Source organism: Mastigoproctus giganteus, chromosome 10, assembly GCF_048544385.1.
Source record: "Mastigoproctus giganteus isolate SK-2022 chromosome 10, ASM4854438v1, whole genome shotgun sequence".
Classification (NCBI taxonomy): domain Eukaryota; kingdom Metazoa; phylum Arthropoda; class Arachnida; order Uropygi; family Thelyphonidae; genus Mastigoproctus; species Mastigoproctus giganteus.
In genome coordinates, this window is record NC_143584.1 from 8,869,237 (window position 1) to 8,881,868 (window position 12,632).

Consider the following 12,632-nt stretch of genomic DNA (forward strand, 5'->3'; position numbering starts at 1 on the left):
CAAGGAAGTGAAGCCAGTCGACATCGCTGGACAGTGCAGTGTGGAGTCAGTTTGGTGTGACATAAACAATGGGAGATCAAAATTGAGAGTAGGAGTGTGCTATAGGCCTAATGACTCTGATGAGTATAATAAGGAACTGTACAGGGAAATAGAGTGGGCCAGTAAATCAGAGTGTCTTATAATGGGAGATTTTAATTTCCCAGATATTGACTGGAATTTGGGGGCTGGTTACTCACACACTAGCAGGGCTTTTGTGGATTTATTGGCTGATTGTTTTCTACATCAGCATGTTCGGGAGGCAACTAGAGGGAGTAATACTCTTGATTTGATTATCAGCAGTGATTCTTCATGCATTAAGAATCTGCAGATAAATGAACCACTAGGTGGCAGTGATCACAGTGTGCTGAAGTGGGATTTACTCAAAGAGGTAACTACCATTAGGGGTAAAGGGAAGGGTTATTGCTTCCGTAAAGGCGACTACGATGGACTGAGACAGTATTTAAATTCTATACAGTGGGACCAACTGATGACGTTACCAACAGCAAATTCAAAATGGGAAGCATTCAAAGAACTTATCTTGGAAGCTACTAGGCTTTACATACCAACTAAGAAATATTGTTCAAGGTTTAGGCCAAAATGGATGTCAGATGAACTAATGAGGCATATGGCAGAGAAGAAAAATGCATGGGATACATACAAATTAACACATGACACAGAAGCCTATGATAGATACAAGTTGATATGCAACCAAGTTACAAAGGAGGTTAGGCAGGCGAAGGCAGATTACGAGAAATCCTTGGCAAGGGATGCAAAGAAAAACAGCAGAGTTCTTTACTTATGTACACTCTAGAAGGAAGGCGATGAATCAGATTGGTCCACTTGATATTGATGGGTCAAGTGTTGATGATCCTGCTCAGGTAGCTAACAAACTAAATGAATATTTTGCATCGACATTCACACATGAGGAGTTATTCAGCGAGGGGAATGCCAGAGGTGTATTCAACTCTAGCAGTAAGCTACAGGATCTTGAAATAACTGTGAGTAAAGTGGAGGAGAAACTGTTGAAGATAAACACAAGAAAGGCACCCGGGGTGGATGGGATCTATCCAGTTATATTAAAGGAGGCAGCAAAGGAAGTAAGCAAACCCTTAGCCATAATTATGAGAGCTTCCTTGGACTCAGGGGAGGTACCCATAGACTGGAAATGTGCAAATGTGACCAATTCACAAAGGAGGATCAAAGGCTGACACAAGTAATTATAGACCTGTGAGCTTAACTTCTGTTCCAGGAAAATTAATGGAGGCACTGGTTAAAGAAGCACTGCAGGATCATTTAGACAAGACTTCAGTTATAGCTCAGACACAGCATGGTTTTGTTAAGGGGAAGTCTTGCCTTACCAACTTGATTGGATACTATGATGCAGTCACAAAAGAACTGGATGCAGGGAATAACTTTGATATTATATACTTGGATCTTAGAAAGGCTTTTGATACTGTTGCACATGGAAGACTGCTACACAAATTGGAGCAGTGTGACATTGGAGGCAAATTGCTGCTATGGATAAAGGGGTGGTTGAGGGGGAGAAGACAGAGAGTGGTAATCAATGGACACTGCTCATCGTGGACTGATGTTATTAGTGGAGTCCCTCAGGGCTCAGTGTTGGGTCCATTATTGTTTCCTGTATTTATAAATGATATTGATGATGGTATATCGGGCTTAATGTCCAAGTTTGCAGACGATACAAAGGTTGGCAGGGTTGTCAAGGACACTACTGACACTATGCTGCTGCAACAGGATCTGGAAAGGTTGAGCAGATGGGCTGAGAGGTGGCAAATGAAGTTTAACATTGACAAATGTAAAGTACTACACATGGGAAACAGCAACCCCAGAGCAACGTATCAACTCTGTGGTACTACACTGACAGTGGTAGAGAATGAAAGGGACTTGGGGATGGTTGTGCAGGCAGGTATGAAGTTCTCTGAGCAGTGCAGACGGGCTGCAAGAGTAGCTCATGGAGTATTGTCAATGATGTACAGGAATTTTTCCAGCAGGGATAAGGAGGTGATTATTCCATTGTATAAGGCGATGGTCAGGCCACACCTAGAGTACTGTATACAGGTCTGGAGGCCTCATTTCAAGAAGGATGTAGAGCTGCTGGAACGAGTACAGAGAAGGGCAACAAGATTAGTGAATGGAACAAAGGGGTGCTCTTACGAAGACAGGCTTAAGTTTTGCAAATTACAGTGTCTGGAGACTAGGCACCAGCGAGGTGATCTGATAGAGGTGTATAAAGCCTTGAATGGTTTAAGCATGCTCAATGTTGATGGGATTCTTCCTCTAGCTCAGAAAAATCACCTGAGAGGGCATAAATTCAAATTGAGGAAAGACAGATGTCGGATAGACGTGCGGAAATTTGCCTTTAGCCAGCGGGTGGTTGGTTGGTGGAACAGACTTCCATCCGTTGTGGTGGAGGTTGATAGCCTAAATAAGTTTAAGGCTCAGCTGGACAGGTATTTTGAACGAACAGAGGGGTGAAGTGGAAGTGGGGGTTTTTTTTTTTTTTTTTTTTTGGCTGATGCTGCATAAGCTTGCTTTCTTGCATCAAATGCCTCTACTAATGCTAATGCTAAAATCTGCTACCAGTTCCTTAAATGCCGATCTTCAGGTAATTCTCCAGTGGGGCAAAGACAACTTAGTTGATTTCAACCCTTCTAAAACTCAGTCATGTCTTATATCTCGCAAAAAGGATTCTTCTGCTCCTATGCTTATCTTTGATGACACTCCGATTTCTAGTCAAAATGATATCTCTCTTTTGAGGATTACCCTGACTTCTCTCTTGGCACAAGCACATTACAAATATTGCTTCCTCTGCATCTAAAAAACTTGGTTTTCTCTTTCGCTCTCGTCGTATTTCTTCCAAACAGCTGCTCACTCTGTATAAATCACAAATCCGCCCTGCCATGGAATATTGTTACCACATCTGGGGTGGTGCCCCCTAAACCTCTCTCAGGCTTCTTGATTCCATTCAGATGAGGGCAGTTAGGTTAATTAATGATTCATCTCTAACAGAGTCTCTCCACTCGCTGTCTCTGAGACGCAATGTTTCTGCTGCATGCCTCTTCTACAGATACTTCCATGGGCACTGTTCTTCTGAACTGGCTTCTATAATTCCCGCTCTCTCTTTTAAAACAGTCCGAACACATGCCGCCACCAGCCAACATCCATTTACTGTCCAACTTCAAACCCACAGAACCAACTTTTCATCTTCCTCATTTATTCATTCAACTGCCGTTTTCTGGAACAACCTTCCTTCATATGTATTTCCTGAAAATTACAATCTACAGAGGCGATTCCGTAGCCAGGTGGGAAGAAGCAGCAGTGCATAGCACACGCTTCTTGATTAGACCGGGGTTCAAGCCCGTCACTACCAAATATGGAGGATGCGGAAAGGTCAGGGAATGACCACCGCATATCCCGGAGCAATATGGCCTTAGTTGCTAATGCTCCTAAAAACCAAAAACAACAACAACACAATCTACAGAAGTTCAAGTCCAATGTCAACAGATACCTTCTTTTGTCTTCTCAACCTCCAACCCAAGCATGGTACTAACTACTATAGGTTCTAATACCTCTCGTGTTTGGGGTTCACATTAAAAAAAAAAAAAAAAAAAAAAAAATAGATCTTCCGATAGTGCCACAGGCCCATGCATTCATCATGTTATGCTGAAACATTTACTTGAAGAGGACTTATTTACCCAAATGATTTTCTACAATTGGATCTTCTCTGAAAATGCCTGTCCTTCTTCCTGGCACCATTCTTTAATATCACCTTACCAAAACCATGTAAAGACTCTTCCTTGGTTCAAAATTGTAGGCCAGGATCTCTTGTGAGCTGCATGGGTAAAATTTTTGAAAGGTTGGTTCATATGAGGCTCACTTGGATTCTAGAATCAGGGAATCATCAGTACGACTTTTGGAAAAACAGATCAACTGACATACCAATCAAAGCTGAATTTCATATCCACAGTACCTTTGCCATGAAACGTCATCTAGTTGTGGCCAACTTAAATATTGAGAAGGCATTTGACACTACCTGGCATCATGGTATTATTATATATCTCTATCATCTAGGGCCATTTGTCCAAAATAATTCAACATTTCCTGTGCCTGCAGGTCCAGTATTGAAATATGCTGTGCATCTCACATTCTGGAAGGAGGAGTGCCACAGGGATTGATATTTATTATAACTTTACTCACAATTTGAGTTAGCAGTATGACATGAGATATCCCAAAAACTGTTGAAGCTTGCTGGTATGCAGACAACCTTACCGTTTCTCTCTCATACGAAGAAAGGCTGTAGTTTTGCAAACTACAGTGTCTGGAGACAGCACCTGCGAGGTGATCTGATTGAGGTGTATAAAGCCTTGACTGGTTTGAGCATGCTCAATGCTGATCGGATTCTTCCTCTTTCTCAGAATAATTGCCTGAGAGGGCATAATTTCAAATTGAGCAAAGACAGTTGTAGGATAGATGTGCAGAAGTTTTCCTTTGGCCAGTGGTTGGTTGATTGCTGGAACTAACTTCCATCTGTTGTTGTAGAAGTTGATAGCTTAAATAGATTTAAGGCAGAAAAAAACATTTGGAGTGAGTGGATGGGTGAAATGAGAAGGGTGGGCCCCCCCACCCCCACTAATGCTACATAAGCTTGCTTTTTTGCATCATGTGCCTTTGCTAATGCTAATTTCCCATCAGTTTCAAAGTATGAACACTATCGAACAGCAACTTCAGCTCGCCATAACCAAAATAGATTCTTGGACCTCGTGCAGTGGGTATTGACTAGCAGAAAAGAAATCCACCGCCACTCACCTTTCCAAACAACATGCTCTCCACCCTGATTCTGAACTAAAAATAAACACTATATTGATCCCACTTGTTAATATTGTAAGATTTCTTGGGCTGATATTAGAAAGCAAGCTAAATTTTCCAGCTCATGTCGCTTAAATACGAACTACTTGTCTAAAGCATTTGAATATACTTCGATCAGTCTCGTCCATGTAATGGGATGACAATTGGTATACTTTACTTGACCTTTACAAAACATTAATCTGTCTAGATTATGGTTTCCCAACATTTTGCAGCTCCTGGAGAAGAGAAGTTTTTTCTGATTTATTTTCTGTTGTATTAGCTTAAATTGGCATATTTACTTATTTTCTAGAGTAGTTTTATATTCCTAGTTACGATACTTAGTTTAAAGTTTAACTTGATAGAGATTTTGTGGGTATTACTTAGTATCGGTAACGGTATCAAATCCACGTGTTACAAATTGCAGCTCCATTGAACGAGAGGGTTTTAACCGTATTTAGCCGATTTATTAACCAATTGTTATATCAAATTATTATCTATACGTAGCTATAGACCTAGTCAGGATACTTAGTTTATTCTAAATTGAGACAGCGAGATTTGGAAGTTAATCAATACTTAAGAGTCCGTAGAAGTACCGTTCGTAATTACCGCCATTGTAACACGATACAGCATATCCGGAATTCGATAGCATTAGCTTTGTATAGTATAGTGCATAATATAATATTGTCAATTAATCAGTAAATCTATTAATCTTGTTAAACTTAATTGTCAATTAAATCGTACTTTTAACTATATATATATATATATATATATATATATATATATATATATATATATATATATATATATAACGACTTAGAGTACAAACGTAACAAATAATTAATACATACTTGATACGGAAGTTATATAAAGGGAACTCGTAGATAACACTCGATACTGAAAAATAAATATAGCGTTATAACTGTGTTAGGACACAAGTTTAAGGTTTTAATTTTGTTCTGAAATTGTAATTTTATTGACATTAAATCGAAATCATGACTCAGATCAGAGCAGCAAAGCAAAAGGCTCAAACTAATGGGAGTGCTGTGGCTCAGGGGAGAACTGAGGGGAGCAGTTGCTCTCTGAATCACAGCCTTTTAAGATGCACTGTTTGCTTGATGTTTGCGGAGCAATTGGGTACGGGACATGATACTGCCATGGGGGATGTCTTTGTGTGTGCACGATGCAAGGAGTGCAAGGAAATTAGGCGAAAACTCAGCGTTGTTATGGGCCTATATGAGACCTTGAAGAACAGGGTTGATGCCCTCGAAGGAAATATATTGAGGGGCCCATCAAGCTCTCTCAGCTGCCCACATCAATGCCAGAGCTTGCACTTGGTCATCTTGCAACACAGAGGCAGCCCCCAAGGCAGAATGCGCTGGTCCCACAGGAACTAGTAGTTGTTGGTGACTCTATTGTCAGGGAAACGGGGAACATGCTTTGTAAAAAGGATAGGTGAAACAGGACCAGGGTATGTCTGCCAGGGGCAAAGGTTGATGACGTTGTAGAGCGGATATCATCTTTTAAGGGCACAAAAGGTGATATAGTTGTACACGTTGGCACTAATGATATTAAGAGTAGGAGACCAGCGGAATTACTTAACAAGTACAGGTCACTATTGAAAAAAAGCCATGAAATAGGGTTGAATTTGAAAGTGTGCAATTCTGCCCAGACACGATAGGAGGGAGTATATGATGAGAGCCTTGTCGATCAATTCGGCCCTGGAAAGATTGTGCAAGGCTCAAGGGGTAGAATTTTTTTCAGCCTGGACTGTACTTGTTAAAAGGAGAGATTGCTTCTACAGGGATGGGATACACTTAAATAGAAAGGGTGCAAGAATATTTGCTGATGCTATCGAGGCAGTGTTAGGTGGGTCGGAAAACTGCTAGCTTGGGGGAAGACAAAGATTAATAGATTAACAGTAGCCACTGGCAGAGGTGAAAGAGATTCTTGCACTGCTTCTATTAGAATGAGCAGAAGCCTGAAAAACAAGATGCAGGATATTTCAGAGACTGCTGGAAGTCATTGCGGTACAAGTAAACACATGGGTTGTGTTAGGGTAGCTAAGAATAAAAACAGGTCATGTATACTTGCGTGTACACCAATGCTAGGAGTATAGTAAATAAATTTGATGAATTTGAGGTATTGCTCAAAACATCAAAGGCAGATATTGTTGGGATTATCAGAGACGTGGTGTCACACAGATATAAGGAATGCAGAACTGCAATTTGGGGAGTACAACGTCTACAGACAGGATAGGAAGGGAGGAGGGGTTATGCTATTAGTTAAAAAACACATAAAATCCAAGGAAGTGAAGCCAGTCGTCATCGATGGACAGGGCAGTGTCGAGACAGTTTGGTGTGACATAAGCATAGGTAAATCAAAATTGAGAGTAGGAGTGTGCTATAGGCCTAATGACTGATGAGTATAATAAGATACTGTACAGGGAAATAGAATGGGCCAGTAAATCAGAGAGTCTTATAATGGGAGATTTTAATTTCCCAGATATTGACTGGAATTTGTGGGTTGGTCACTCACACACTAGCAAGACTTTTGTGGATTTATTGGATGATTGTTTTCTACACCAGCATGTTCGGGAGGCAACTAGAGGGAGTAATACTCTTGATCTGATTATCAGTAGTGATTCTTCATGCATTAAGAATCTGCAGATAAAGGAACCACTAGGTGGCAGTGATCACAGTGTGCTGAAGTGGGATTTACTCAAAGAGGTAACTACCATTAGGGGTAAAGGGAAGGGTTATTGCTTCCGTAAAGGCGACTATGATGGACTGAGACAGTATTTAAATTCTATACAGTGGGACCAACTGATGATGTTACCAACAGCAAATTCAAAATGGGAAGCATTCAAGGAACTAATCTTGGAAGCTACCAGGCTTTACATACCAACCAAGAAATATTGTTCAAGGTTCAGGCCTAAATGGTTGTCAGATGAACTAATGAGACATATGGCAGAGAAGAAAAATGCATGGGATACATACAAATTAATGGGTGACATGGAAGCCTATGATGGATATAAGTTGGTCTGTAACCAAGTCACAAAAGAGATTAGGCAGGCAAAGGCAGATTATGAGAAATCCTTGGCAAAGGATGCAAAGAAAAACAGAAAAGAGTTCTTTACCTATTTAAACTCAAGAAGGAAAGGGATGAATCAGATTGGTCCATTGGATGTTGATGGTTCAACAGTTGAGGATCCTGCTCATGTGTCTAACAATCTAAACGAGTATTTTGACTCTACATTCACACATGAGGAGTTATTCAGGAAGGGGAATGCCGTAGGTGAAGTAAACATTGGCAGTGAGCTAGATGATTTTCTAATAACTGAGAGGAAAGTGGAGGAGAAATTGTTGAGGATAAACATAAAAAAGGCACCCGTGGTGGATGGGATCTATCCAGTTATATTAAAGGAGGCAGCAAAGGAAGTAAGCAAACCCCTAGCCATAATTAGGAGATCTTCTTTGGACTCAGAGGAGGTACCCATAGACTGGAGATGTGCAAATGTAACCCCAATTCACAAAGGAGGATCAAAGGCTGACACAAGTAATTATAGACCTGTTAGTTTAACTTCGGTTCCAGGAAAATTAATGGAGGCACTGGTTAAAGAAGCACTGCAGGATCATCTGGACAAGAATTCAGTTATAGCTCGGAGGAGAAATTGTTGAGGATAAACATAAAAAAGGCACCCGTGGTGGATGGGATCTATCCAGTTATATTAAAGGAGGCAGCAAAGGAAGTAAGCAAACCCCTAGCCATAATTAGGAGATCTTCTTTGGACTCAGAGGAGGTACCCATAGACTGGAGATGTGCAAATGTAACCCCAATTCACAAAGGAGGATCAAAGGCTGACACAAGTAATTATAGACCTGTTAGTTTAACTTCGGTTCCAGGAAAATTAATGGAGGCACTGGTTAAAGAAGCACTGCAGGATCATCTGGACAAGAATTCAGTTATAGCTCAGACACAGAATGGTTTTGTTAAGGGCAGGTCTTGTCTGACCAATTTGATTGGATACTATGATGTAGTCACAAAAGAACTGGATGCAGGGAATAACTTTGTTATTATATATTTGGATCTTAGAAAGGCTTTTGATACTGTTGCACATGGAAGACTGCTGCATAAATTGGAGCAGTGTGGCATTGGAGGCAAATTGCTGCTATGGATAAAGGGATGGTTGAGTGGCAGAAGACAGAGTGGTAATCAATGGACACTGCTCAACATGGACTGATGTTATTAGTGGAGTTCCTCAAGGTTCAGTGTTGGGTCCATTGTTGTTTTCTGTATTTATAAATGATATTGATGATGGTATATCAAGCTTAATGTCCAAGTTTGCAGACGATACAAAGGTTGGCAGGGTTGTTAAGGACACTACTGATGCTATGCTGCTGCTGCTGCTGCAACAGGATCTGGAAAGGTTGAGCAGATGGGCTGAGAGGTGGTAAATGAAGTTTAACATTGACAAATGTAAAGTACTACATATGGGAAACAGTAACCCCAGATCAACGTATCAACTCTGTGGTATTACGCTGACAGTGGTAGTGAATGAAAAGGACCTGGAGGTAATTGTTCAGCCAGATATGAAGTTCTCTGAGCAGTGCAGACGAGCTGCAAGAGTAGCTCATGGTGTCTTGTCAATGATATACAGGAATTTTTCTAGCATGGACAGGGATGAGATTATTCCCTTGTATAAGGCATTGGTCAGGCCACACCTTGAGTACTGTATACTGGTCTGGAGGCCTCATTTCAAGAAGGATGTAGAGCTGCTGGAACGAGTACAGAGAAGGGCAACAAGATTAGTGAATGGAACAAAGGGTTGCTCTTACGAAGAAAGGCTTAAATTTTGCAAATTACAGAGTCTGGAGACTAGGCATCGGCGAGGTGATCTGATAGAGGTGTATAAGGCCTTGAATGGCTTGAGCATGCTCAATGCCGATGGGATTCTTCCTCTTGCTCAGAATAATCACCTGAGAGGGCATAAATTCAAATTGAGGAAGGACGGATGTCGGATAGATGTGCGGAAATTTGCCTTTAGCCAGCGGGCAGTTGGTTTGTGGAATAGACTTCCATCACTTGTTGTTGAAGTTGATAGCCTAAACAAATTTAAGGCTCAACTGGACAGGTATTTCGAACGAACGGAGGGGTGAAATGGGAGTAGTGGTTGTGGTTTTTTTTTGGCTGATGCTGAATAAGCTTGTTTTCTTGTATCATATTCCTCTACTAATGCTAATGGGACTCTGCCAGGAGCAGTACTTTGCAATGACTAAATGCCATCCAGCACAACACTCTGAGGACTGCCCTAGGAGCTTGCAATGCTTCTCCAATCTAAATCTTTATGTAGAAGCACGTGATCCGGATTACACCTTCATAGAAAAACATTACTGCTTCTCTATGCCGCTAAGATTCAGTCTTCCATTGCATACCAGTTAGAAGTAAGTGCATAATACTTGATGAGATTCCTTCTATGATAGTAAGCCACGTGAAAATTTACCTGCCTCACTTAGGATTAGAGAGTTTGTTCAGAGATGGAACATTGATTAAAGTAATTTTTCATGAACGCCTCAGCACCTGTTCCACCTCAGACATGTTTCTGCCTCTTATGATACACACTTTCACCAGTGTGGAAAGAATGTTGTCTCCTTGCAATATCAGATGGTTGTACTCAGCTCACTCTGCTCTGAACTCCCATGCCTGTAAAATATATACTGACGAATCAAAAACTGACAGTATGCTAGGTGCTCTGCCTTTTTTTCGTTCACTTAGTAACAGCCTCATCCCTGATAGGGTGCAATGTCTTAACTGCTGAACTATATGCCATCAAGTTAGTACTTAGTAAGATTATTGAACTTTCCATCTCACCTGCTATACCTTATACTGACTCTCTCATGCATTCTCAGCTATAAGAAAGAATTTCATCTTCTCCCACCGCAAAATGCATTCACTCTCACTTACTCTCCTGCAATGAGTATACAGTCATTCAATAAAATTTTGCTGGATCCCCACACCATTCTGGCATTCTGGGAAATGAAAGTGCTGACCGTGCCTATAAATATGCCAACTCATTGTCTCACACATCCTCAGGTTCCTTACACTTGACTACAAGCCTGTTACAACTTGACTACAACTGCTAACAGAACTGGAAAAGTAATACCAACAATAAACGTTACCAGATAAAGCAAGATCCAAAGCTGTGGCTCTCTGGCTTCTTATGAAACAGACGAGATTCTCAGTCTGTCAATAACAAACTGAGAATTGGGCACACCTACCATGCACATCTCTTCTTATTATTGGGAGAAAACCCATCCCAAGTGCTCTTCCTGTCATAGTCAAGTTAAGGTTCATCATTTACTGTTTGTCTCCTATATTCAACTATCCCCTTAAAAACACTTTTCAATTACTCTCCAGGTTGAACATTGCTTGGGATTTATTTCATTTCCTAGAAAATGATGAAATATAGAAGAACTTTAACTCTGTTTAAAACATTGGCCTGTACAAATGCATATTATTTAACATCTACAACAATATCCTGCTTGGAAATAAATTATGAACGGACACAATTTGGCCTAAGTAGCCTTTGTGTGTCATTAAACCCAATACCAACAACAGCCAATATGTCAGAACCAAGGATTGAAATTTAACTATTAATGTCCATTAATTAATTGTAATATAACTGTTAACATAAATGTAATTGTCTTTGAAAGAATGTAATTAAAATATTGTTTTTGTGGTGTAATGTGTATTGTAATGTTCTTATAACTAGTTGATATTTGCCTGTGTTATTTCATTTAGAAATAATATTAAAATTACCATTATTAATATATGTTCAGTATATCAATATCTTAGCAAGATATCTTCTTCTTAATTGGTTGTTTTGGGAGAGAGAAAGAGAGAGAATGAGAATTTTTCAAGTGTGTTTTCTCCTTGTAGTACATCGAAAATTGAGCCTGGTATTAAACCAGCTTCAAACTCCCAAACAAGCAGTGAAAACTGTTTTTCATCTGATTCCTGTAGTCCACCTCAGAGTCCACCTCCATCTGAACCTTGTCAGACTTCACTTAGTTCAGGATCAGAAGAAAACTATAATACTAGGGGTAAGCAACTTATTTTTTTTTTCTCCATAGCTTTTTTTTTTTTTTTTTTTTTTTTTTTTACTGCTGTACTATCAAGAGCAAAGTTCTCGGCTTAACAGTTAATAATGTGATTACTTCTTTTTTACCTATACAAAATTTAAGCACTCTTGTGTATTCTTAAGTAGTTTTATTTTTTCATCTTTCAAAATTTGAGCAACAGTTAACACATTAAATGTATATAAGAACTCTGACCTGTAGTCTTGAGGGTATTGTTGTTTTTTACACCTGGATCTTACACTTGGAGAAACTCCAACCTCCAAATAAATTGTACATTTGGTGGGGTTGAATTAAAAACTGTGGAGGAGGAAAGGAATCTCAGAGTTATGATACAGGCAGATATGACATTTTCTGAAGAGTGTAAATAGTCAGCCAGGAAAGCCCATGGTGTCTTATTGATGGTTTATTGAATGTTATCATGTAGAGGCAGGGAGGTTATAAATCCCAGTGTATAAGGCAATTGTAAGACCACATTTAGAATACTGTGTTCAAGTATTAAATTAATAAATATAAGAATTAATTAGTTAAAGTTTTTTTTTTTTTCCATTTGTAAGTAGTGGGTGGTGATTTACTGTATTCCTGTGTGCTAAG

The 12,632-nt window shown here is 39.9% G+C and overlaps 1 protein-coding gene across 1 annotated transcript in view; it reads left to right on the forward strand.

Annotated features, from left to right (window-relative positions):
• The window catches only part of LOC150078672 (uncharacterized), a 292,422-nt gene that overhangs the window by 248,025 nt on the left and 31,765 nt on the right, over nucleotides 1–12,632 (forward strand). The window contains exon 10 of the mRNA XM_090382317.1: nucleotides 11,842–12,005. Within this exon, the coding sequence (XP_090238443.1) occupies nucleotides 11,842–12,005 (164 nt within the window). The remainder of the gene's footprint in view (nucleotides 1–11,841; nucleotides 12,006–12,632) is intronic.